Raw genomic sequence first — 26,558 nt, forward strand, 5'->3', positions numbered from 1 at the left:
AATGCAACTCCAAGAATCAGGCAATCTAGCCTTCATTTATTCATTAAGTAGAAAGCAACAATAAAACTTCATTGCACGAGATCAGTTATAAAAATTTCCAAGTCCATGTTGATGGCACTATGGCTCCATCTCGTGTTTCGTGAGGAGAGTTTGTGCCTGTCTCTATACGTCACTCGAATCGTACAATATGTCGGCATTCAGATTATCACGTTTTATGCGTTTATATAAATCTGCATTGGAAAGGTACGGTTTGCAGAAGGCTAGTAAATTGGTGGCGCTGTAGCAAAGATGTGCGGTTATATTCAGAGTAGTTCCGGGACGTGTTTATTTTTCATTGGGCTGTTATAACCTAAAGACGTTTTTGTGGAACGCATACTGTCTTCCTCCAGGGGGCGCATGACAGCTCAGAGCACGTTATCACAATGTCAGATAAATTGTCGACAGCGATATTGACACAATGTAGAGCTGAAAATGAAAACTAGAATCTTGAATGGTCACAAGAAAGAGTAAAAATTGTTGAATTATTATTTACTGAACAGCCGAATGTGACCTATAAGATAAGAATGGGCCACTAAACCACGCCCACCGTGTAACACTGCTGCATGATACATTTTAATCCAATCTTTGGGTTTTCTATTGGTACTTTATTATCAGAGGTACGCATGACCAAATCAGAGGAAAACGATAAGTAATTTACTGGACGTGGTATTTCATAGATAGACCTGCTACGGATACAAGTTCTCAGTATTACCCACAACGTCGACACTAAAACGCCGAAATTGGTGAGTCTTCATCATCAATAATGGTGTTATTATGAAGCAGTAGTGTTTGTTCTATTTAACTGGTCTATATATGGGCGCTTATAGACAATCACTTCATCACTATGTGTGAAGAAAATCATTGCCCCGCACAGTTAGAATTACCTGGTATGGCCAGATACTTTTATCTGGTGGAGTTGACAGTGATACTACTGTATGCATTTCAGAAGGTATCCATTGGTCTGTGAGCAAAAGATGTCATTCCCTCCTCATCTGAACCAGATACCTCCATTACCCCCTGGCATTTCCCCCACACAGTTTGCAGGGTTTCCCACAACTGTCCCTACAGGTATGTCACATCGATGAGAATTATATCTATTGTATGTTATTAAAAAAACACTAATAGTGTCTCCTTGATTTTTAACAAATTAGTTAACAAGATATTATTTTCCACTGGGTGTAATTAATATATATTTGTTATGTTTTGCTCAGCAAGTGCATTGATACCAGTGCCTGTCGGAATGATGCCACCCTCCCCAGCGGTATGTACAAAGACTTTTGTGAAAATACAAAGACATGGCAAGACTAGCGCAAGATGTCACACCTAGTTTTTTTGTTCGTCAATTTTTGTATAGGCACATACATTAAAGTTTAGTGCATGAAAGTATATTAACTATAAACAGCCTCAGTTCTAAAAACCACACCTTTGGGTCTGAATGTTGCCTTCATTTACTGTCAAATGTATTTCAGCTATTAGAAGTATCTTGTTTTTAAAATATCTTAAAGAGAGATTTACAGTAGTTGTTTAAAACTAAGATCCAAAACCACTACCCATAATGTTATTTTGTCCTTTGTGTAGCATCAGGGCCAGTCATTTTAAATTCAGATGCATGAAGGTCAGGTTGAATCTATTTTATTATTTGCTACTGTTTGATATTAAAATGTGCCACAGGTTTTGCTTCAGACTACAGTGCCAGTGGTTCAGAAGCTGGCAGGGCAAGTGAAGGACGTTTTATCCACTCATACGAAGGAAACCGAGGATGGCACATGTGCCAGCACAGGGCCGACCACTACTGTGTTTGTGGGAAATATCTCAGAAAAGGCCTCTGATATGCTAGTGCGGCAGTTATTGGCGGTAAATAATTGCAGTATCATAAGAACATCTATTAATTACTATTTATTATGTATTTGTGAAAGTTTATTTAGATTACAAGTTTGGTCTTTGTTTTGTTTGCAGAAATGTGGTTTGGTGCTCAGCTGGAAAAGAGTCCAGGGGGCTTCTGGAAAACTGCAGGGTAAACATCATTTATTCCAAGCGGATACCTGTTAATGATCTATGTTTCACCCCATCTCTCTAGCCATACAATAGCTAATAATCAAGAATGTTTTTAAAATAGTTTTCAGATTCCGTTTCTCCATATTATCATTGTCTGCTCGCCTTGTGCGGCATGAAGATGTAACATTTTATTTGTGTGTGTAGCATTTGGTTTCTGTGAGTACAAAGAGCCAGAGTCCACACTGAGAGCTCTCCGGCTGCTTCATGAGCTGCAAATGGGTGATAAGAAGCTGCTTGTAAAAGTGGACGCAAAGACCAAAGCTCAGCTGGACACCTGGAAGGCTAGACAGAGGAGACCAAACGGAGTAAGCTGCTTAACTACTAAATCAACACAATACATACCTTATTTTAGTTCCATTTTATTCACTAAAATCAATCCAACAAAGTGATTGAAACGTCCAAATTTAGAGATGTAATACAGAAATGTCCTCAAAACAGGCTGCTCAGACTGACGAAGAGACTCATGAGGATGAGGAGGATGAAGTTTTGGATGAGGAGACGAAACGGCGAGATCAGGTTGTGACGGGTGCGATAGACAGTCTGCTCCGGGAGTACTCAAGTGAGCTCACCGCTTCCGCACAGGACGCTGAAGCCCATCAACGTAAGAAACGTAAAGACAAGAAGGAGGTACTGTTGTTTTACTTTCACAATAGGAGCCATACTCTGATGGTTATCCCTTTCATGCTTTTACTGTATGTAAAAACTGGCCAAGTTCTACTTTAAGGAATAGCTCTCACCAAAATAGAAATTCTGTCACTTACATTTGTGTACATGAAATGTATTGATGTGATAGAATCCATATTTGCTGTGACTACTTGTTGATTTCTGTCTGCTGATATGATCTAATCTATATTTACTTTTTTTAACCCTAGGATGATATAAATGCCATGGAGTTGGAGGAGGACAAACGTGACTTGATTTCCAGAGAGATTAGCAAATTCAGAGACACACACAAGGTAACTCATTCCTTTTTTCTCTCTCTCTCTCTCTCTCTCTCTCTCTCTCTCTCTCTCTCTCTCTCTCAGCTTGTGGACTGAAGACCGTCACATCAGATAGTTTTTAATAGAGAATACTTTAATAGAGAATTGTAAATTTAGCCTGTTCACAGTAGTTGGACAAAAGTATTCAAACCCTTGGAATTATTATGGATTTCTAACCAAATTACAACGGTAAAACCAGTTTTTACAGATGACTATAGTAAATCCAAGGGTTCACGTTCACAGATTTTCTCCTGACTGCATTTTAGTGTATGATCTCACATTACAGAGTCTAAGTAACTTGGATATAACAAGAAAATGAAATCATAAAAATAGGTAGTTATAAGCAAAAAGCAGTGGCAACAGGTCATGTTCAGTTCCGGCTAGATTTATCACGAAATGTCAACCTTCCTCTGAAGCTAATCTGTTCATTAAACCCCATCATTACGGTAGAGGTCATTTGGTGACTAAAGCAAGATGAGACTCAGAGCTTTGGAAAAAGTTGCTGGAATAGAGGATGTAAGTATGAACCTATTTTACTACAATACACATCTTGGGCGCCCCCTTCTGGAGGATAAGCAATGGTGCAACTGGCTCTGGCCTCAGAAAAACTTCATTGGAATGAATATGATCCGGTAAAATTGTGAATCTCTTTGACAGTATGATGTTCTGACTTTAAGGTTAACAAATTATTATCCTAGTGTGTGTGTTTAAGGCAGAGCTGAGTGAACCTATGCGAGTCCTCTATTTGTCTAAGCTTGGTTTTGGTGAGAAATCCAGCACTGAATAACCACTGCAGTATTTTTCACTGCAGTCTGAAGGGGGCGCCCTTTCACAGCACATGCATATCTGAAGATTTGCAGGTAAGAAAATTATTTTTTTACCCCATCCCCATTGTTTCTGTGTGTTACTGATACATATCGACACATTGGATCTGCCCATATCTTTGTATTAAAGATACATTTGAGTTGTACCCGGCTGAAAGATAAATTGATAAATTAAAAGTATTCAATAGCAAATAAAAAAGAACTGTCCAACAAGTTAAATTATTCAGAGTTAAGTTAACAACATTGAATGAACACATTACATTAATCTATATACATTTACATATACATATACATTTAGATATATAGTTTTTGTACACATATTTTCCTCTTGCCTCTCGTGTCTCATCCCAGCATTCACTGCTCAGAGCTGAGATGTGCTGCAGTCATTCTGTAAAGCAGTCATCTCTTGTTTATTTGAAACTTTTTTAGTTTTGTAGCCTCTCTGTCTCTGAACAGTCAGTGTTTGTTTGTGTTCATTTGTTTTTATTTGTTAAGTCTACTGGGACCTAAGAGGAAACAGAAGACTGCACATGGGTGAGACTCTGCCTCCTGTTTTATTCATTTTGCCAAACTGAATGTTTAAATGGAATACAATGTATTATTATAGCTTCTTCAAGTTTTTCTACAGATCAGTGAATGAAAACTTTGCTTTTCCTTTTGTGAATTACAAAGAAATAACGAATACACATAAGCAACATTTTAAGAGTGTTTTTAATACTGTTTATTCATTTTATGGGATTTTCATCATACGGAGACTCTGGCTTCATTATTTAAATTACTTACTCCAGTTCAAGGGTGATTCTTGAACTTTGGGCTTGTTCTAAATGCTTGTTCTCACACTTATGTGAACTATGTCTCTTCTCTATCTCTCTCCATTGGATCCTGCAGAAACTAGAGGAAGAGAAGGAGAAAGATCGACAGCCGATCGAAAAAGAAAGGAGGGAAAAAGACAAAGAGAGAGAACGAGAGAAAGAACGACGTGATCGGGAGAGAGAGGAGCGTGAGAGAGAGAGGCAGAAAGAGAGAGAAAAGGAGCGAGAAAGAGAGAGAGACCGTGAACGAGAGAAAACGAAAGAGAAAGAGAGAAGTCGCGATCGCAGTAAAGATAGAAGCAGATCAAGGTGTTTTAAAAACCACTGTTTTATTTCTTCAACCCATAAAATAGTGACTTTACTTTACAACAATATTATATTGAAAAAAATATTATAGCCTAATGTACAATATCAAATTAAAATAGGAAAGGCTCATCCTAAATTATTCTTACAGTAAATGCATACTGAATACTGTATAAAGTCACAATGTGGGTTTTGAGAACAGTGCTTACCAGATTTATGTTTAGAATTTTCTTTGTTTCTATATCTTCGTAAGTGTTGTTTATCTTCTCTTAGCAGCTTAATTGCTAGTTTCTAATGTACAGATGGATGTGTGTGGGCGCATTTTTGTTTTGTAGGGAGAGTCGAGAAGAGAAGAAAAAAGAGCGAGAGGAGGATGAGGAGGAAGCATATGAACGCCGCAAGCTCGAGAGGAAGCTACGAGAAAAAGAGGCAGCCTATCAGGAGGTTTGGAATTTTTAATATTCTGATCTATTGTAGACGTTCTCTACCTCCCTCCCTCCCTCCATAGTCTATCATAGTAATCTAAACTACAAAAAATATTCAGAACACGTCACACATATGACGTCATGACTATGTCTGAACATAAATGAAAAAAATACACATTTTTCATCTCCTTCCTGTGTAATGTGTAAAATGGAATCTTAGCCATTCAAACCACATATAGAAGTCAATCATAGCAAAATCCACAGCTCAGAAAATGTCAGAGAAATTGTCATTTAAAACGGGCAATTGTCATTTAAAATTTTGCTTTTCACAGCGCCTGAAAAACTGGGAGATCAGAGAGAGGAAAAAGGCAAGAGATTACAGTAAAGAAGCAGAGAGAGAAGAGGAAAAACATAGAGAAATGGTAAAACTACTATTGATTGAATTGTAACGGTTGGCTTGTGCAACTGTTTCATTGTGTATCGTTTACTACTAAAAAATGTATTTGTAATGTTCAGTGCTTATGTGGTATATCGTTGCTGTCCTTCTGAAATCTCGTATCTCCATATTTCGTGATTACATTTTTTAATCACCCTTAATGTTTTTCACAATTTTTTGCATATATCCAACAGCAAGTGCTGGTCAACTTTGACAACTCTGTATGTAATGATTTAAAAAGTTATAACTGCAAATTTGGACATTTTCACACTGTTGACCACTATAATTTTTATGCATATTGTTTTATTAAAAAGCGTAAAGCATGAACCATGCAATGTGGAATAACATTGTAGTTATAATGTAAAATAAGAATTGATTTTAGAGATTAAAATCAATTGACATAAACTAATTCATTGAAAACAATTAAGGAACACCACAAACACCATTTCCCCTGAAATTCCCTTTTACCCATGATTTTCAGTGGAGCATTGAGAACATATCGAGTCATTGCAATATTCACATCCTAGCACTCGGAACCAGCCTGCAAGATCTATAATTTAGTTTTCTGATCTGGAAAATGCTTTAAAATAAGAAGGTGCAAGAAAACGCAGACAGCAGCACATGCAAATTAATGACACTATTTCCAGTTGCAATTCATTCTGGGTAAATTCCCTCACGTGTGTTCCTGCAGACAAAAGAAGCGAAGCGCCTGAAAGAATTCCTGGAGGATTATGATGATGATAGAGATGATCCAAAATACTACAGGTACAAACTCATTTGGTCATGCTTATTGATGCTGTAAAGTTGTTTACAATTGAGCAAGACATGATCCTTGTGCATACATATAGAAATAATCTTTCTCACCCCCTCTTAAATGCATCTCTCTTCCAGGGGCAGTGCATTGCAGAAGCGATTGAGGGACAGAGAAAAAGAGGTGGAATTAGATGAGAGAGACCGAAAAAGAGAGAAAGATGAGCTGGAGGAGATCAGGCAGAGACTCCTAGCTGAGGGACATCCAGACCCCGATGCTGAACTTCAGAGGGTATGCATATATGTGTGCTTATACAGACATTATGCATTCATGTGTGTGTCTGCGTGTGACAGTGTTTTCTTGCCTAAAAGATAGAGCAGGAGGCATCGAGGGAGCGTCAGCCTCCTCTAAAGCAGGAACAGAGCGAGAAGGTGCTGGACGTCCCCTGTGAGGAGGATGAAAGAAAAGTAGATGCTGAGCAGGAGGCTTGCTTCTCTGACAATAACATCACAGACCGAGAGGAAGATTATGAGGATGATAACAGAGAGGCAAAGCCATGCCTCAAGCCCACGCTCAGACCTGTTACCACGGCACCCTCCATCTCTTCTGCCAGCGGCAATGCCACGCCCCTCTCACCTGGCAGCGAATCGCCCCTGGGCATCATTACTCTGCATGAGAACTCTTCGCATGAGGCTCCACCTACAGAGGAGCACAGGCCTAAAATAGGCCTTAGTCTTAAACTAGGTCTGTGTCTGTGTGTTTTAATTTTTTGTTAGCTTAAGTTTTCTTTAAACGGGTTTGTGAATTTGCATTAATGGTGTCACTTCCTTTAAATGACAAAATGTCTCTCAGGAGTCGTAGGCAGTCCAAAAATGCCTCAGACAGGAAGACGGAAGGCTCTTACTGCGGTGGACAGTGTCTTTAATAAATTTGATGATGAGGAGGTGGAGGAAGCACCTAAAAAGAGGAAGCTGGTACCTCTGGACTACAATGAGGTTGAGAGGGGAGGATTGAGCCTAGATGGGACAGAGGTCACAGGGTCACGGCCTGGTGTTAACACAGAAGAGAAGCGAAAACACATCAGGAGTCTGATTGAGAAAATCCCCACAGACAAACAAGAGCTGTTCAATTATCCACTGGACTGGAGCATGGTGGACACGGTGAGAAAAAGCGATCATATTTGATGAATATAAAGATCCTGGAAGTATATTGATACATTGATGATTCTTTTCACATTGATGATTCTTTTCTCCACACAGATGTTAATGGACAGGAGGATCCGTCCCTGGATCAATAAAAAAATCATAGAATACATTGGAGAGGAGGAAGCCACGCTTGTTGACTTTGTGTGCTCTAAGGTGAGTGTTGATGTCAGTATCTCAATATATGTGAAGTCTGATTTCCTTGCTCTATAATAGGTGTTTTGTCATTTTGCAGGTGATGGCTCACAGCACACCGGCGGGAATTCTGGATGATGTTGCCATGGAAAGTAGCGTGGTTAAAAATATCTTGATATTTGCACTTACACCTTAAGTCTGAATTAATAAATCATTGTTTAAGTTGTTGGGCAAATGTCATGAAGCATGTCAAAAACATGTCCAGGTCATATTTCAACCCAAAATCAAAAGAAAAGATACAAATTATATTCAGCTTAAATGTCCTAAAAATGTTTTATTCTTTGTTGCTTTTACTTTTTTCCATTGTGAAATCATTATTTCAGGTTAATTCATAAGAGTATAATTCCGCCTCCCAATTCTCATTACTATATGGATTTTGCTACATTAATACAGAAAAAAAATGAAGTTAGATTTGTATTTATATTGGTAGTATTGATGCTGATTGAAACCATATAAGACCACGTCATTTGATCTACTTTCGGTTACTTTTGTAAATAAACAGCAATAACAGACGTTATGTATATATGTTAACAAACATTTTAATATAAATAATCATTACATTAACATTAACTTTTTTTCATGTAGATTTTAGATGTTGGGCGTGTCTTTCTATATTTCACCTTATCAGTGTGTGAATAATAAGGTGTGTGTTTCCTTCAGGTACTGGATGAGGAGGCAGAAGTGTTTATAGTGAAAATGTGGAGACTTCTGATCTATGAAACGGAAGCAAAGAAAATTGGTCTGGTGAAATAACACGATGCACTGTTGAAGTGACAGTGTTAGAAAGATGCAGGAGAGAAGTTGAGGTTACCTGGCTGCTCTCTGTCCTGCTTTAAAGCCTTTCGATTAAAGTGCGGTGGATGAACAATACAGATACAGACTACTACACTTCCACTATTCCTATACTCTCTACTGTGTGTGTGTGTGTGTGTATGTGTGTGTGTGTATGTGTGTGCATGCATGTGGAACTGTGTGTGTGTGTGTGTGTCTGTGTGCCTGTGTGTTCTGCAGAATTGGCATGTGTCTGTTGTTCAGACAGAATTGCCAAAATTTTGTAAAAACACTCCTTTTATGTTCAGGTTAAAGGGGCAGTTCATGTTGCCTGGCTGTTTTCAGTTTGACTCAGTTATTAGAAATGTTTATTTTAATTAGATTTTGTTTAATTATGTTTTGCTTTTTAATTTGTTGAGCAAACAAGTTTAATCAGGACTCCCACTTGTTTACTGGGAAGTGTGATGACATTTTAGACCGCTGTATTTATGAGAAACATTTAAATTAATATTTTAGAGCCACTACAAACAGGCTAAATGAAGATATGGGATTTTGTTAGAATGTGGTGTATTTTGCACATACCAGCCAGATGAATATCTGTTTCCATGGTGATTGTTTTGACTTGGAAAAATTAAAATGTTTGATTTTTTTCTAAACTGAAAAAGGTGTTTTTTCTCTCTTCATCCCGCTTTAACTTTCATTTGTTTTCAGATCAAATGTGGTTACAAGTTAGAGATTTTACACTTCCATGCTGACCACAGAGGTGAGTTGCTATAAAAGACAAACAGAGCACAAATGGTAAATAATTTGATGTTCTGTGTGTGCACTGCATAAAATTAAATATTTGGTAACAATAAAGTTATACACAGGTTTTAATGCTTTATTGATCTATCAAGTACATTAATTTTATAAATTTAAATATTTATACAAATTAATAATATATATTATATTTCCTCTAAAATATAAATTAACATTCTAGCAGAAAGATTTGATATTGGGGGAGAGTGGGAATAAAGTAGTGCACGTTTTGTAATTTGGAAACTCTGGAATTGAAATAGAAATATTAACCTGAACCCAATCAACCTGCAGAAATATCGTGTTTCTTGTAATCTAGTGCAGTTCCTGTGGGTGGCGCAATTACATTGTCTCCTATTGGGCGCGTCTGATAAGCGGGGGAAGCAAAATGAGTGACTAATACAGTTACAAATACATTATATTCTTTGTTTTATTTAGCCCCATATGTGTTTCGTAAGAAGCAGACCTGGTTGTGATGTATGAATCAACTTCGACTTGATGGAAAATCGCACTTCCTTTCCACATCCTGTAAGTAACTCTGGGTGGGAGTGAACACAGACGACAGGTTAAGAATTTTTGTTTTGTCGTAAAGTGTGAGTTTGTCATTTTTTTTAGCACAAAAGAGTTGATAAATGAGTTGGAAAGGGCAGGAATCACCAGGAGACATAAAGAGGGTTGGGGGTTAGGCGAGAGAGAGAAAGCAAGAGAGAGAGAGGGGGTGCGCAGAGAGGAGGGGAAGACCTGTTACTGCTGTGCCAACTGCGCGCTTTCACAAGCTTACGGAAATTTTATCCGCGCGAATCAAAACATCAATATACTGATTATTTTTCTTATAAGATAACATGGAACAAAACGGTTTTATTTTAGTATTTTGAAGTGAAAGATCATCCTATTTTGAATAAGCATTATCTTTTGACAAGGAACCTGCGTCTCCATTCGCTTTTTTCCATAAACTCTTACGATTTCTGACATTTAACACTATTTCAATGTTTTGAGACTTGAACCGGGAACATGTGGACGTTACCGAGAACCCGGTTCGCGCACTGTAATGGTTCGTCGAGCGGTGATGAGAGAGAAGTTGCCGTTAATATCGGCGGCGTGCGGCTGGTGCTGTGCGGGGAGCTTCTGAACCGCTATCCGGAGAGCAGGCTCGCTGAACTCGTGAACTGTTCACCCCGGAGTTTTGATGTGATTTCATCGGTTTGCGATGATTACGACCCTGGGAAAAGAGAATTCTACTTTGACAGAGACCCCGACTCGTTTAAATGCATCGTAGAAGTGTACTACTTTGGCGAGATCCATATGAAGCGAGGAATCTGCCCTATTTGTTTCATCAAAGAAATGGAGTTTTGGAAGATCGACTTGAGCTACTTGGACGAATGCTGCAAGAGTAACTTGAACGAGAAGGAGGAAGAATTGGCGGAGATTGCGGACAAGGTGAAAATGATCTTGGATGATCTGGACTCTGACCCTGACGTGAGCCGCAATGAGAGGTGGCAGAAGTTCACCTGGAAGCTCATGGAGAAACCGGACTCCTCGCTTACCGCACGCGTAATTGCCATCGTGTCTTTTCTATTCATTCTAGTGTCATCTTTTGTAATGTGTATCGGGACTATACCGGACCTTCAAGTGGAGGACTCCGAAGGGAACCGTGTTGAACATCCCACCCTGGACGCTATTGAAACGGCATGCATCGGTTGGTTCACGGTGGAATACGTGCTGCGCCTCGCATCATCCCCTAATAAGCTACGCTTTGCTCTCTCCTTCATGAATATTATAGACTTCATGGCCATCTTGCCGTTTTACGTAGTTTTGATTCTCACGTACCTCGGCACGGCCATGATGGAGCTGGCCAACGTGCAACAGGCGGTGCAGGCGCTCCGCATCATGCGCATTGCGCGGATCTTCAAGCTGGCGCGCCATTCATCTGGCCTGCAAACTCTAACCTACGCGCTGAAAAGCAGCTTCAAAGAGTTAGGTCTGCTTCTCATGTATATGGGAGTAGGTATTTTTGTGTTCTCCGCGCTCGGGTACACCATGGAACAGAGCCACCCGGAGACGCTCTTCCGAAGCATACCACAATCATTTTGGTGGGCCATCATCACCATGACCACCGTCGGCTATGGGGACATCTACCCAAAGACAACTCTGGGCAGATGCAACGCGGCCATCAGTTTTCTGTGTGGTGTGATCGCCATTGCGCTTCCCATACACCCCATCATCAACAATTTCGTAATCTATTACAACAAACAGAAAGTGCTCGAGACCGCCGCCAAGCACGAGCTTGAACTCATGGAGCTAAGGTCGCTCGAGCTCGCCATGAAAAGCACCTCGCGCAGGTGTGACGCGTCCGGGAGAGCGTGGGAAGGTGCCATGCGCGCGTCGCGTAGCGATACATTCATTCCTCTTCTTTCGGGATCGCAAAGGAGTGAGAGGGAGTCGGTGAAGAAAAGAAGTCTGTCTTAAGACTAATATTGAAATAAATTTAAAAAGCACTTTAAGTTTTACGAGAGTGTTATTAATGTTCATTGTGCGCTATTAAAGGCTGTGCTGCCTCGTCCAAAGAGAGGTGTTGTTTCCACAGACTGGACGTCAGTTTATTGATGAGTGGAAAATGTCTTTAATTAAATAAAGTGCATGTTAAACTCAACATGTCTAAAGTTTGGTTGAAGGAAGCTCTCAACAAATTAAGAGCATTTCATTCAAAGGCTATAAAAGTGCTTTTTCTGCTTTACCATCATAATTGGAAAGGTTTTGATACTACAAAGAACCTTGTGTGCAACAGAAATAATAGGAACATACACTATGAAAAACATCTTTAGGAAGCTGAATCTGATTGATCAATTTGTTGATTTTGTCTTATTACTTGTTATATTTTTTTGACAAAATCCCCAACAATATTTCAAATTCCTTGTGCAACCTCTTTACTTATCTTCTTTTTACCTCTTTGTGGCTTAAAGAAGAGAGGAAACTGTATAAAGAGGTACAGGTGCCTCTCTCTCTGTTTCTCTCTCTCTCTCTGTCTCTCTCTGTTAACTCCCCCACAAACACTATTTGCCTTCCTTACTTCTTCACCACCTTGCTTTACATCTTTGAAATTCTGTTTCATTCTGTTCCTGACTCAACAATCCAGCATAGAGATAAAAACAAATGACTCACTGAATCCACCCGAACATGCAGGAATTTTAAAAAGAGCCTTTGGTGGCTAAGAATAGGAACCTCAGCACGATGTGGGCTGGTGTCAGTCATGAGAACTGATACAGAGCGTGTTATAGAGAGAATGTGTGTCTGGTTTATATAGAGCAGCATACGAACATGCCTGCACAGTCGGGGGGTTCTCGCACACACCCTCGAAACGCTCAGACAAGATTGTGGCCCTGGCACCCGAAAACATGGTGAGATAGCTGACACTGTTTATATTCACAGCGTGTGCAGTATGGGTGTGCATCTGCGTGGGTTTGTGTGAACTGTTTTATGCGTGTTTCTTATAAAGTTATTGCTTGTGTTTAAATAAGGTTTATACTGAATATCATAAGTGCACGTTGGAATCTTTATGATTTGCAATGTAAGTTTTTAAACTCTAGTGGCATGACACTGGATTTACGTTTATTTAAAATAAGTATTATACTCGATAGTATTATTTTAGAAGTGTGTTGTGATGTCACATACAGGCCCCTGTAATTGAGCCCACCTGTGTCGGGTGTGTGGTTTGCTGTCATCTGCTTGGGTACTTTTCCAGTACTGTCCATTCTACCAATCAAATCTTGCCAGCGCTCATCACCATGGGAACATAGAGGGCTATATTAGTTACTGTTCTCAGAACTCTAAGCTAATTAAGTGTTCAGTCTTAATTAAGTCACCAAATTTTGGTCATGTGTGGAAATGTGTGGTGTGTACCTGGTAGATTTGTGAGCAAGTGATATAATATTTTTCATGAAGTGAAATTCAATATAATAGGTTACATAAGCAGTATGAAGCACGCAGAAATATAATAAGAGTAGGCCACAACAAAATCTTGAAATCCCATGACAATTTTTGTTGTGAATATTGTTAATTATTCTTGATGCTATTTCATCAACAAGAAATTGCTCTTTGTGAGGGCGACTCTATAAAAATATTCTATATCAGATAATCATGAACGACTTGAAATTTAACGTGATAGTTGACCCAAAAAGGATAATTCTGTCATCGATTTCTCAACCTCTTGTTATTTCAAATCTTTATGACTTTTTTCTGACGCAGAACACAAAAGATATTTTGAAGAAAGTTAGTAACCGAACAACAATAGACCCCATTCACTTCTATTGTATGTGTAGAATATATCTTCTTTGGTGTTCTGCAGACAGAAAGCCATACAGGTTTGAAGTGAGAAGATTCTGAGTATGACGACAGATTTTTTATTTTTCGGTAAACTATCACTTTGACAGTCAAAAGTATGATGAATCTTGTAAGATCATGTAAGTGTGTACATTCAGATTTTTTTTTATATGCATTCTGTTTTGTCGTCTCGGTAAAAATAGCCCATACATTTGCAGTAACATTTAAAATAAAAAGATGTCTTCATCTGTTTTATTGTCTCAGTAAAATTATCTAAACAACAAATTTATGTTTATTCATTTATTCATCACAATTTCAATTTTCATGATTATTTTTAATTTACATTGGAAGAATTTACTCGGTAGATAATAAGATGTTTTCTCAAGGTTTTGTCTGTACAAAATTAAATGAACCCAATTATTTAAAAAAACTATTTTTTAATAGAGTTAAAAATCTTATCTTAACTTAAATATAAGATTCTAACTTATTTTAACGGTTTATTTTTCTTGAATACAAGACAAAAATAAGGATTTGGAAAATTATGTTTTCAGCTTGTGTGTGGTGAGAGAGGGATTTTCTGTGTATTTTGCATTTCATTCCATAGATTATGGCTGAAGGTTTGTACATCCCTTTTTTTTTAATACTAAGCCTTTATTGCAAATGCCCACATTGGAACTTTAAAATGTAGAAATGTGAAAATTATGCATTGTGGAAAGCGCTATAAAATTAAAAAACAAATTGAAATGCATGTACTGCGAATGTGACTGTGTGGGTGCATGCCTTGCATGTCAGAGCTGTGCATTGTACTGTGAGATTGAGTGACAGTTTCTTGTGCTGTAATCCTTAAAGACACAGGAACATTCACACTTCTATCATCCTCTCTGAAAATGTTTGCATGCTTAAAGATTTCACCTTCCGTTTAATGCAAACATGATTACAGATGCTTCCCTATACAGTATGTTCAAGTATTTTAAATACTTGTGTGTGCCTGCTTGTGTTCACAGGTGAGGAACAGGAAAGTGAGTTTGTATGTGGGTGTGATAAGAAAGTGTCTAGGAGCACTTTGCAATAGATTAACTCAATGTATGTGATATAAAAAGCAGTATAGATGTCAATGGTATCAACCAAACACACAATAACATGCATGCACACACACAAACACCTGAAGTTTCACCTATTTTAAAATATAAGCAGTTCAGTTCTGAACAAATATATTTTCTGGAATATTAGATATTTTTGTTGTATTATTTTGGACAAACCATGCTCACAATAATTAAGTTGTACTTTTAGGATCCCATTCCCAATGATCCCATTTTCAACCTTTAGTTAGTGTGTAATGTTGCTGTTAGAGCATAAATAATACCTGCAAAATGATAAAGCTCAAAGTTCAGTGGCAAGCGGGATATTGTGTTTATCAGCATTCGCTTTTCAAGGACTACAGAGAACGGCTGAAATCGGACTAAGAAATACGCCAAAAAAGGGGCGAGGCCTTCCTTAGAGAAGAGGAAGAGCCGCTGGAGTAGTGTTCGGTTATCAGAGATTGTAAACAATTGACTGAGCATTTCCCTCACCATAGTAGGAAATAAATTTGCAATCTCTTGCAAAGATTGAAGTTTGCACGTGCTATAGCAGATCTCTGTTACACTTCGATTGATCCACATGTTTTTTACTGATAAAGGGAAGTTGACGCCATTGTTACTGTTTATTGCTAAAGGTTTATGAATACACGTGCAATGAGAGGGGCACCAACCAATCACAACAGCATGAGAAGCGGAAGCTTGCTGATATGGTATGGGTGGGACTTCAAACACACACTCTAAGCGGGGAACCAATCACGACAGACCTGGTCAGCTTTACAAATCAGAGCATTATCGGAAGGAGGGCCTTTATATAGAACAGAAGAAATCCTGTAGTTTTGTTAGAAGAGGGATAGCGGTGAACAACTGACTTGAAATATAAAGCGTTTTTTTTTTATTAGAAACATTAACATCCATCATAAAACCCCCCAAAAAACATAATCAAACCCTCAAAAATAGCAAAAGAATGTCTCCTTTAAATTATATCTCTGTAAATGTTCATTTCAATCATTTATTTACAGTAGGGTGTCTCAAGTGTTTTTGATAAAAGCTGTGAGCGAATGGCATGGCTGGCAGTTATATTGAACGCCATTCCTCTTCTTTATTTAATTTATGTCACAGCTCAACGAATCCTAAGCATAGATTCTGTCAGTCTCTGACTGCATTACTGTACCTGCCATTATGTAGCTTAAGTGTTTGTTGACATTTATACACCTCTAATTCTCAAGCACTTAATGGCTTTTAATACGGAGCTCTAAATATAACAAAGTGTTTGTGTGTTTAGCAATTATGCTGGATAAAGTCGAAAAGAGGCCAGGTTTTTGGTTTCTGGTTGGGTATGAACTTTTGAATTTAAGCATTTTCTGTGATTATGTAAATTTATACAAATAAGTGAAAGGGTATTAGTTACTTGGTTTGATCCAGATGTTGGCAATAATTATTTCTTATTTATTTTTAAGTGGTCATATGACACGGCAATGTGTCTACACAGTTTGAAGTTAAAACACTGTATTTTCCACATACCGTTCATGTTTCTATCTCCTCTTTGCCCCGCCTCTCTGAAACTCAGATTTTTTACTAAAGCTCACCGCTCTGAAAACCGAGGTGTGCTAATGATGCATGTTAACTGATGTAAATGTAACACCTCTTGCCATATTTGGAACAGCAGTTTGCAAAGCAATTGTACTGACAGGTACGCCCACCTTACTTGCTTTAACATTTGGGCGCTCTTAGTCAAATCATACCACGAACTGACGTAGATTTGTGTAGGTGTGGTTACACAAGGCGTTTCAGGCAGGTCTGGGTGAGCATTTGCTTTTAGATAGAATGCATCTTTTGTTCAGACACTTGATTTTTTTGCAATTTTACGTGTCTAATACATACATGGGCAACTTATAACACACCAAATACACAGAAAAACACATATTCCACCATATGACCCCTTTAAAAGTATCATAAGTATGTTCAGCCCTATTGATGATTAAAATATAAAAATAACCATTTTAAATACTCAATACTCTTACTTTTAGATTACTTGTCTTCTAACAAAAATGTAGAACCTCAGAGTAGTTGAAATGCAGCATGTGTCTTATGGACTAAATTTTTTTTACGTTTATTTTTTATTAGAGCTTGGCAGCCGTGGCCACTGACATGTCACAAGATCTGCATAGAAATTCCTCAAAATATGAAGGAACGAAGTGAGTGTGAATATACATGACATTTTAATCCACCTTTGTATAAACAATTCCATTGTGTTTTTGAAGCTCAGCAGGTAAAGCGTTGTTTTACAAAAAAAAGCTGTGGGTATGATTTCCAGGAAACAGAAATACTGATTAAAAAACGTTTAATTCCCTGTTGGTGATTTAGACTTTGGCTGAATATTTTTGACATCACAGATTTAGGAATGTGTGTCTGATTGATTTTGATCATTTGTAACCAGTGATCATTGTTCTGCTGGCGCCAGCTCACGCCCACAGTTCTGCTGCTTGGTAGGGTTCTAACAGCAAAAATAATTAGCCCAACACTTTTCCACAATTCCAGTCTGAGATAATTACTGAAACCGAGAGCTTTCCTTCACACAGACAGAACAACCTGACCTTTTACTTCAAAGAGCACCTGAAAGAATCCAGCTATAATTTTCTTTTTTTAAGATGGAATGAACTGCTTTTCCACATTTTGCCCATTAAGGAAATACGCAAATGAATGAAAGCGAACAGATGCGTGCATTCAACATTTTTTCTGTTTATCATAATTCCATTTTTCCTCTAGAGTTTATGATTTTTTTCTCTTTGTCAGTTCTGCGCCCATGGAAAGTGCAGAAGGCGCTACACGGGGGCATTATGGGTAAAATCTTTAATGGTTTCAAGGGTGTGAAGCTGATTCTTTTTGAAGGGATGCTTCAAAGGGGTGTGAATTGTGTGTGTTTGTGTGTTTAACAGTGATCTGAAAGCATGGTCGATAGTGGCATAGATGTGAGTGTGTGGGCAGTGAGAGGAAAAACAAGCAGCAGGTTCAACTTGTGTATTTATTGACTTATTCTGGGACAAACGGACAGAATCATGTTGCTGTCGGTTGACACAACTTGGATAGCTAGCAACGTGAGATTGACAAGCAATTTATTATTTATATAAATTGAGTCTGCTAAGGATGGTAGAGAGAGAAGATTTGTACAAATTAAAGAGAACAATGAATTACTTACAGATCATTTCAATTAACCTGTTTAATAGTGCAAGAAGTGGTGGGAGGAAAGATGAATGGTCACATTTAATTGGTTCTGTGGACTGTGATTATTTGCTTCAGTAACTGGCTGACAGGAGACTGGGAACGTTCTTGCAAAAAATTATTATGATGTGATTAAAGCAAACTCTGCTGGCATCTTTTTCTGATTCAGTCTGACATGTGAATTCTAAACTATTTTTTTAAGTAAGAACGTCTCGTTCTTGGCAGGGCATCAATTACAGCATATTATTACAGCTTTAGGTGGACACAGGCACATGTTCAGCTCCTGCTGAAAATGCTGGTTTAGGAAACTTTCATCTTGAATAGACATGGTTTAGCAAGGGGGTGGGATGGTGTGTGGAACATTTCTGGCAAGGACAGCAATTATGGTAGTTTTTCTTATAAGTGTTAAGGGCTGGTGGATGCTGTTCTATTTTCCTTCTCCCTGAGTGTGTGCATTGCTTTTGTAGTTGACACTGGAACCCATTAATCCAGTTTAAATAATATCATCTGTTGGTCAACATATTCCTCTTATTTAAACATGCACAGGCACGTAACATACATTTATATGGATCCCAACATCATAAGCATCATAGCCATATGTTGAAAAGAGGGGTCAAATATTTGTGTTCTTTAGATGTTGGAAGTTTGTTATGGAACCATTCAGCCAAAAATGATTATTCTGTGGCATCATAAAGCATTTTTTAGATAAGCAAATTAATCGTTGATCATTCAATTATCACAGTATTTAGAATCAAGAATGTTACTTTTTAAATTTGTAATTACGTCTTGTGAATTATATGTAAACATCTGTTTAAACTGCTTGTAAACCTGTTTTCAGGCCACTGAGTTGTGAACAAATTGAACCTGAACTACTGCTTTGCTGCTCCTCAAGTCTGAGTGGAGTGGGTGGCATCTCATAATCCTTTTCCAGGTTATGATCTGCATCTTCACCCTTTTCAAAGATTACGCTCGTGTGCGTGCGTGTGTGTGTATGAAGGTTCTGAGGAGAGAGAGCGAGAAGGATGGTGAACACTGTTGTTATGAGTTAAAAGTCTAATGCTGTGAAAAAAGAAACATTTACTGTTGCCTCTATTCAGGGATTGGTGGACGGACAGGTTAAAGTTTGAGTAATTTTTGTTTGTGTTTGTCGATACAGTTCTATAAAGAAGTTAAACAAATAATTCTGTCAATTATTTCAATACCTTTAATTCTAGTCACTATATTACAGTTTTAATTAATTCAGTCATCCAGGTGACTATTTATTACTCCATCATAACTATAAATCAATCAAATTTATGTTTAGATTATGTATTTACTTTATTTAGATATGTAGCGTGTAATGAGTGTGTGTGTCTTATCACATAGAACAGGTGTGAAAATGACAGTATGTGGGTGGAAGGAACTCACACGCACACCCACATGCATACACACACGTTCTGTGAAGAAGCTTTGAAGCCATTTTGCATGCAGGCTGTCTGTCCGCCATGATGCGCATTTATTTTGTCCTAGCAAGTGGTCTGATTGGTTTTATATGCCAAATCTGTAAAAGCGATTCTTCCACCGTCCTCTAACAATAGTGGACTTGTATTCACAAAGACGTTCTTCTCACAGATCCAGCCTCTGCATGGATTACTTTTTGAAGCAGAGAAAGGTTAACAAAGGACAAATCGATATTAGAAATTTGTTAAGTGAGCATTTGATGAGTGACCTGTATACTCTTTAGATGTAAAAATCTGGTGTTGTGTGTTTGAATCTGACCCTACAGTATAAGTGGGACACATACACAGGCAGGGGTCAGACAGGCTACCTGATGTTTATAGTCTGGTGATTTCTCGCTCTCGCTCGCTCTCTCTCTTTCTCTCTCTCTCTTGGGAGATCAAGGAGCAGCAGGTTTCTTGGAGAGCATTTGTTGGCTCAGTGGGGGGGTAATGTCTCTTATGTGTGCCGGCAGATCCCTGATGCGTTTGAGCAGGGTGTGTGTATACTGTAGATGTCTCCTTGTCCAGCAGAGTGTAGCGGTGAACACCCATCTAAACCCTGGGATGACAGAGAAAGCTCAGACACACAAATAAAGACAGTGTTAGTCTGAAACTTGTGGCGTGTGTTGGTTTGTGTTCCTCACATTTGCTCTGTTTTATCAGACAGACTGCGTTGTCTTGCCCAGCCCAGCGATCTGTAATGTTAGTAATGCAGGAGCACACTGTCAAACACACACACACACAAAAGCTTTAGAAACTTAGTGTAAAATAATCACTGTTACACAATAGTTGTTGGAGTATTTTTTCTTTGGCTTACGTTTAACACAATTGAAACATTCATTTTAATCTAAATGGGGTCTAAAGAAATTACAGTATTGTTCTGTTATATGTTAAATGATAGTGTTAATTGATAATGTTTAGTTGTTGCTGTTTTAATTGGTAACTAATATTTTTTTGGAAAAACAAAAATATTAACACTTTGAGACATGGCCTTACAGGTCCAGCGTGGAAAATGTATCGGCCTCTAGCGGTGAGGTTGTGAATTGCAGCCAATGGCTAACTCCATCCCTACTGGCGTAGAGAATAATTTAAGAGTTGGTATCTTATATCTAGTGGTAATTTTAATACGGAATGAAAACATAATTTCTCTTAGCTAAGATATTGTGATTGCAAATGTAACTTTAATATTCCACAGGTATTTTGGCTACTCCACAGCATGCCTCTATGATTCAGAGATAAGCTTTTAGCTTTTGTCTCTGTCATGGTAGATAAAAAGTGAAAAATGAAATTAAAGTATCTATCTTATTTGTATAATAATGAGATTCAATAATTGCAGCATAAAAAATGACATGTGCATCTTTGCATTTGTGTTAAATGTGTGCACGTGTGTATGTTTCTGGATCTTCATCAACTAATGTTATTTTTCTCTCCATGTATGTGTGTGTATTTTGTGTGTGTCTGTCATTTTCTCATTTAATGAGAGTTTGTTTCTTTCAGTTCCCATGGTAACGTCAAGCTAATGATGCCTCTGTGCCTCTTCGAGACGTCTGACAATGCAGTGGGTTGTCTGTGACATCCCAACTTACAAGGCATTGTGTCCCACGCGAGCCTGTGAGTGGTATCACATCACTTCTGGGTGAGTAAAATAGAAGAACTTCAACTCCTATGTATCTTTTAAAAAGACTAAACCTAGACAGAAAGACAGACCATGAGAGAGAGAGAGGAATTGGTGGCTTTCAGTGAACTACTTCGCTGAGACTTAATAGACTTGCTTGTAGATCATGACAGCTCTCATAATCTCAGCGGTAGCTGCAGACTTTCTCTCTCATTTTATTAACATCAACGTTGAGGAATTGTTTTAGGTTTAATACAAGTTAAACTGTATGAACATCATTCACCTGACTTGAATCGCAGTTAGGTTATAAATCCTTAGTGACTAGTCTTGTAGTGAGACTGAAATTGTTATACCCAATGGTTAGACTTGAATGTCATGAGCATGTAATGTTGTAAAACAGGTACATTTTTCATGATTAACACAAGGATTCCAAGACGCTGTTTGCATAGAACAAACTCCACTTTTACATGTATAACCAGATGTTATTTTTTGAGAAGGATCAAATAAATGTTTCAGTGAAAATTTATGTATACTGTAAAAATTCCTCTTAAAATGTAAAAAAAAAGAATTGTACTGTTTTTATGTCATTTTTTTAAATGTGGTCAAAAATAAAAGACTGCAAATTTATTTATAAGTTTATTTTACAGTTTATTTTTTAAATATGGTCCAAAACTATAATATTACAGAACAAGACAACAAATGTACAAGAAAAACGGGGAAAACAGTTTAATATATATCCTTATATCCTATAATTTTACAGAGAAAAAAAATTATAATATTAAATCCTATTTTTTTTTACAGAATCATTTTTACAGTGTAAATATGTGCGTTTACAGAGTCTTACATTCATGTTTTAAATAGCCCACTTTGTATTGTTTGTAGCACAATATTTGACAATGTTGCATGTCACAAATGTACCCACAGCATATACCCAAAAAGCAGAAGTGAAACCAGAATGAGGTAATAGAGAATAAACTCTGAGTTATGTACTGTATATTATATTGCATTTCTGTCCGAAGATCCTGCCAAAAATTTACACACTGGACCTTTAAGTGGTTTAATGTTTTTATTAAACACCATTTTGAAATCATGGGCATTTCCATGTATTATTTTCCAAATATTTCAAATATTTGACAATGTTGCATGTCATAAATGTAGCATAGATCCATATAGAAGAAGTGAAACCAGAATGAAGATTATAGAGAATAAACAGAGAGAATAAAAACATAGTATTGTTGTTTTTCTCCTGCAAAAGCAGAGACAACTGGGGGACATAATGCGTGAATTAAATTCATAAGCTTGTTGCTCAATACACAGAAGAAAACTGTAAGACATAATGAGACATAAAATAAATTAACCTGGCTTTGTGTTTGATGTTGTTCTTCCTTTATTTTTGGTGGAGCTAACAAACACAAAGCAGATTCACACAAACTGCTCGCACTGATCTAGAACAAGCACATTCATCAACACACCTGATATTAAACACGTGCCTGGAAGACAGAGAAAGACAACATGGTTAATGTGAATTTACAAGTGTTCAGTGAGAAATCGTTGATGCCAATGGCCCACCGACGTAGCTAATGTGATTTTCACAAGGGAATCTGGTGGCGATTTACACAAACACGGAAGTGGGAAGTTCTGAGTGAATCTTTCATGGTTCTCTGTTCTTAATAAAACGGTCTGCTGAAATATCAATGCTGTGAATATTCAAACTAAACTTTTCTCCTCAAAGCCCTCAGTAATGCGGCTTGAGATTGCAGCAGCCCCTGATTTATTCACTTTTTTAAAGCACATTTTTTTCAGAAAAGTAAGTTTAACCGTGATAAAAGGCTCTGTGTCGAGGCTCACTCACTGTGTATGAGAGAACAGCATCATAAACATACTTTTTCTCTGACATTTTAGACTTTTAAAAAGTTTTTCGTTATCATGGCAAACAATTATTATTTAGGCCTTGTCGATATTCAGTATTCAAAATATTTCAGTATTTATTCCATGTTCAGCTTTAATGACATCAACTTCCATAGTTAATATTGTGACTAAGTTTGACAGCATGTTTAAATGTTTTGAATTTAATGTGAATACATTTTCTTTTTAGGGCTGTCTAACGATTAATCGTAATTAATGTCTGTGTACTGTGGGCATATTGATTTTGCATTTATAAAAACACATACATGGAAATATTTAATAAAAATATAAAATATACAAATGGATAAACTTTAATATATTTTAAATTATTTGTAAATATAAATATCTCGTTCTCAAAAAAAGTACAAGAGTCGATGACAGTCGATGTCTGAAACATTGCAAAGGGAGATCAGAAAGTACATGTAAATAAATCAGATGGGAAGAACAAAAGCACATTCACAATTCAATTCGCTTTATTTGATTGCAAAAGCTACTGTTCTTTCCCACAAGTCCTCACCCATCCACTTTAATTCTGGTTCATTTTTATTAATGAATCAATCTGGGGCCTTTTTCAAAGATGAAAGCAGTAGGAAAAGATGAAGAGAGTGCAGTAAGAAGTTCACCATCTGAATACTGTATTTGTCAGTAATCTTTGATTCTACTTCACAGCACTTAATAATTCGTAATTCTTATGTTTTATTGTGAATAGAGGTCTTTTTTATAATATTCTGCAGGACTTTTAGTTCAATGTATTGTAAAGCATGAATGCAAAAGAAGCACGCTGAAATTAAACTTTTCATATCACCCTGACATTTTAGAGAAGCCTTGTTGTTATAAAGGTTTATGAATGATAGCTTGAGTTGTTTTCTGTCTCTGAACATCCTGCAGGCTGACAAATAACTTCATACATAGGCAAACGAATGAAAGGGACAGTGTGAAGAACTGATGGAGTTAATTTACAAAACCATCTTTAATATTTAACAGTAAAGCTTAATTTGTGTGTTTAATCCAGATTCATTTATTGTGATGTTTAAAAAACTGTGGATTAATTTACATGCTAGTGGTGTGTGGAACTGCGGCTGAGAAATACAGCACGGTGATGAGTATAGCCATTACTTAAAACACCATAATGGTTCAATTTGTGTCTCTCGTGTCACTGTAGTATATTTATTTGTGCGTGTATGTAAATATTACCCATTTTTTTAATAGCTTTAATATTTATTTAATTATTCACACATGCAGCTTGTCGTACACAGAGACTGGTAAGATTGACTACATGTCATTTCTGTACTGAGGCTACTGAGTGTGTGAGAGATACGGTATGTTTTTGCAGGATGTCTTCTGCTACTTCAGACATCAAATTTAATTAATGTCTTTTGTTCTACACAACAAGCAATTCAAGTTTTTTGTCCTTAGCATTTAAAAAAAACGCTCTAAGTGTGAAGTTACAAATTTATTGCTTTCCTTAATCTTCTAAAAACAAATGATTCATTGTTCCAGTTTGGTTATGTCCTCAGGTATAATTAATGCAGAACATTTTCTCATTGGTGTGCCTTTTAATTTTTGTTTCTTCAGATTACTGCATGTTTTGTACAATATGTTTTTTGCAGAGAACAAATTGACTATAGATATGTTACTATGACACCAATTCATCTTAAACCAAGGAATGGCAGACTCTGGTGAGGTCATCCAATCTTACCACTGCCTCAACATGACGGTCTCACACATATTTAATCATTTCTGATCCTATCATACATGCTGCTACTGCACTTTATTTATAATAGAATACAACACACTTTAAATATTCTATTAATGAAAGCATAATTTAGTTTAAAGAGTACATGACTAGGGATTTTTAAGGTCCTACTTTGGTTTATGGAGTGTCCAACAACAAGTTTAGGTACATAGAAGGTGCATAGAAGATTTCGTAATAATAGCTACTTTTACCTTACTTCTTGACTGACTCTCAAATGATTCCTTCCGAGATTCATCTGTCTAATCCCTCCTTTCAGTAGCTGCTGTGATTGGTCTACCAGTGTTTGGGGGGAGAAGCGGGCAGTTCTAGCAAAACGTAGGCGGGGACTATATGTTCTGACGTAAATCTGCGGCGGTTCGCAAACCGGACTAGGAACGACTCGTTTGTGTGATTCAGAGTCGACTCCCTTTTTTCCAAACCAATAACTTTGTTATTCATTCACCTTCTGATTTTCAACTTGGCAGACTGCTTACTTTCAAACACGGCAACATTACACACTGCATGAAATGCAATTTCATGATCTCATGTTATGTACTCTTTAAAAACAAATGGAAGCAGATATGATATGTGATGTGAAAATTTAGCCAAGTGAGTCAGATTCAAACCTGCCTTGGTGCCGAGTAAAAATCAATCATTGGGCGTCTTTCGCTCTACGCCAATGAAGCTGCTGATAAAGTGTTGTTCTTTTTACACTCTTTAGGAGCCACCTACATTTTTCGTTCTTCCGATGTCATGCTCCTTCGATAAAACTGCAATAAAATATAACTTTGAATAGACTTGACCAGACAGCCAAGGTATGGCAGCCGCCAGACCCTGCACAGCTATACCTAAATGCCCCTGCATATTAATGCCTGAATTTAATCTGCATTCTTTTTAAATTCTGGAGAAAATCTTAGAAAATTAAAGGGATAGTGCAGGTTTAATTCAGATGACAGTAAGAGTCTCGGGGGTCCAGCCAGAATGTAACGTACATGATGCTTAATCTTATGCTTTTCAAATTAGATTTAATGGTTTGTGTTTGATGACCACACTGAGTAAGTGGGAAATGGATCAATGAAGCCCATGCAGATCCATTTCAATTAGCTGCACCGCAATTTCTGCACTACAAGGCCGCAAAGCTGCCCAGCAGTTTAATCATACATCTTAAACTCGAACTGAATCTGACCTCAGAAAAAGAGTGGTAAAAGCTTTCTCAAAGCTCTAAACATGCTTGAGGGAAGAACATAACCTAACCATAAAAATCATTTTCAATCTATCATACTTAAAAATCAGACTTTGCTCGGACTTAAATTGTCAAAGGGTGTTTGGATGAAAGGCATCTTCTGGTTCTTCTCCATGTTTATGTTTTATCTAGTTTTTCTTCCACTTCTTTAATGTTACACCAAAGCCAACACAGCCAGAAGCTACTATGAAGATACTGCTTTCTCTCACTAAGAAACTAAAAAACTGCACACAAAAATGATCTTCACAGTACCAACAGCCAGGGCCAAACAGAGCTACTCTTTTAGTTCAGTGATGGGAGGAAGAAAAACAGAGAAAGAAATGCATGCGGGTTACAGGTTTATGAAAGAGCTGGAGGAAATTTTCTTAATAAGCTGACA

General features: G+C 37.5%; 2 protein-coding genes across 2 annotated transcripts; both read left to right on the forward strand.

Moving 5' to 3' along the window:
• The first annotated feature begins 642 nt into the window (after positions 1 to 642).
• rbm25a (RNA binding motif protein 25a) lies at positions 643 to 9,458 on the forward strand. Its single transcript, XM_056760297.1, has 18 exons — positions 643 to 782; positions 986 to 1,107; positions 1,251 to 1,300; positions 1,711 to 1,893; positions 1,996 to 2,053; positions 2,239 to 2,399; positions 2,533 to 2,721; positions 2,967 to 3,050; positions 4,787 to 5,019; positions 5,349 to 5,457; positions 5,771 to 5,860; positions 6,566 to 6,639; positions 6,766 to 6,916; positions 6,997 to 7,369; positions 7,478 to 7,785; positions 7,885 to 7,983; positions 8,063 to 8,109; positions 8,682 to 9,458. The coding sequence occupies exons 2-18, from the start codon at positions 1,014 to 1,016 to the stop codon at positions 8,773 to 8,775; spliced, it is 2,397 nt and encodes a 798-aa protein (XP_056616275.1). The 5' UTR covers positions 643 to 782; positions 986 to 1,013; the 3' UTR covers positions 8,776 to 9,458.
• A 902-nt stretch (positions 9,459 to 10,360) lies between these two features.
• kcnf1b (potassium voltage-gated channel, subfamily F, member 1b) lies at positions 10,361 to 12,124 on the forward strand. The gene has a single exon (XM_056760298.1). The coding sequence runs from the start codon at positions 10,600 to 10,602 to the stop codon at positions 12,052 to 12,054; it is 1,455 nt and encodes a 484-aa protein (XP_056616276.1). The 5' UTR covers positions 10,361 to 10,599; the 3' UTR covers positions 12,055 to 12,124.
• The last annotated feature ends 14,434 nt before the right edge of the window (positions 12,125 to 26,558 follow it).

The sequence above is a fragment of the Triplophysa dalaica genome, chromosome 11, assembly GCF_015846415.1.
Source record: "Triplophysa dalaica isolate WHDGS20190420 chromosome 11, ASM1584641v1, whole genome shotgun sequence".
Classification (NCBI taxonomy): Eukaryota; Metazoa; Chordata; class Actinopteri; order Cypriniformes; family Nemacheilidae; genus Triplophysa; species Triplophysa dalaica.

Excerpts from the sequence above, each read along its gene's own strand:
- rbm25a (XM_056760297.1), top strand. The coding sequence starts at position 1,014 with ATGTCATTCCCTCCTCATCTGAACCAGATACCTCCATTACCCCCTGGC. Across the intron at positions 5,861-6,565 it reads AGGAAAAACATAGAGAAATG|ACAAAAGAAGCGAAGCGCCT; the intron begins GTAAAACTACTA and ends GTGTTCCTGCAG. Across the intron at positions 6,917-6,996 it reads CCGATGCTGAACTTCAGAGG|ATAGAGCAGGAGGCATCGAG; the intron begins GTATGCATATAT and ends CTTGCCTAAAAG.
- kcnf1b (XM_056760298.1), top strand. The coding sequence starts at position 10,600 with ATGTGGACGTTACCGAGAACCCGGTTCGCGCACTGTAATGGTTCGTCG.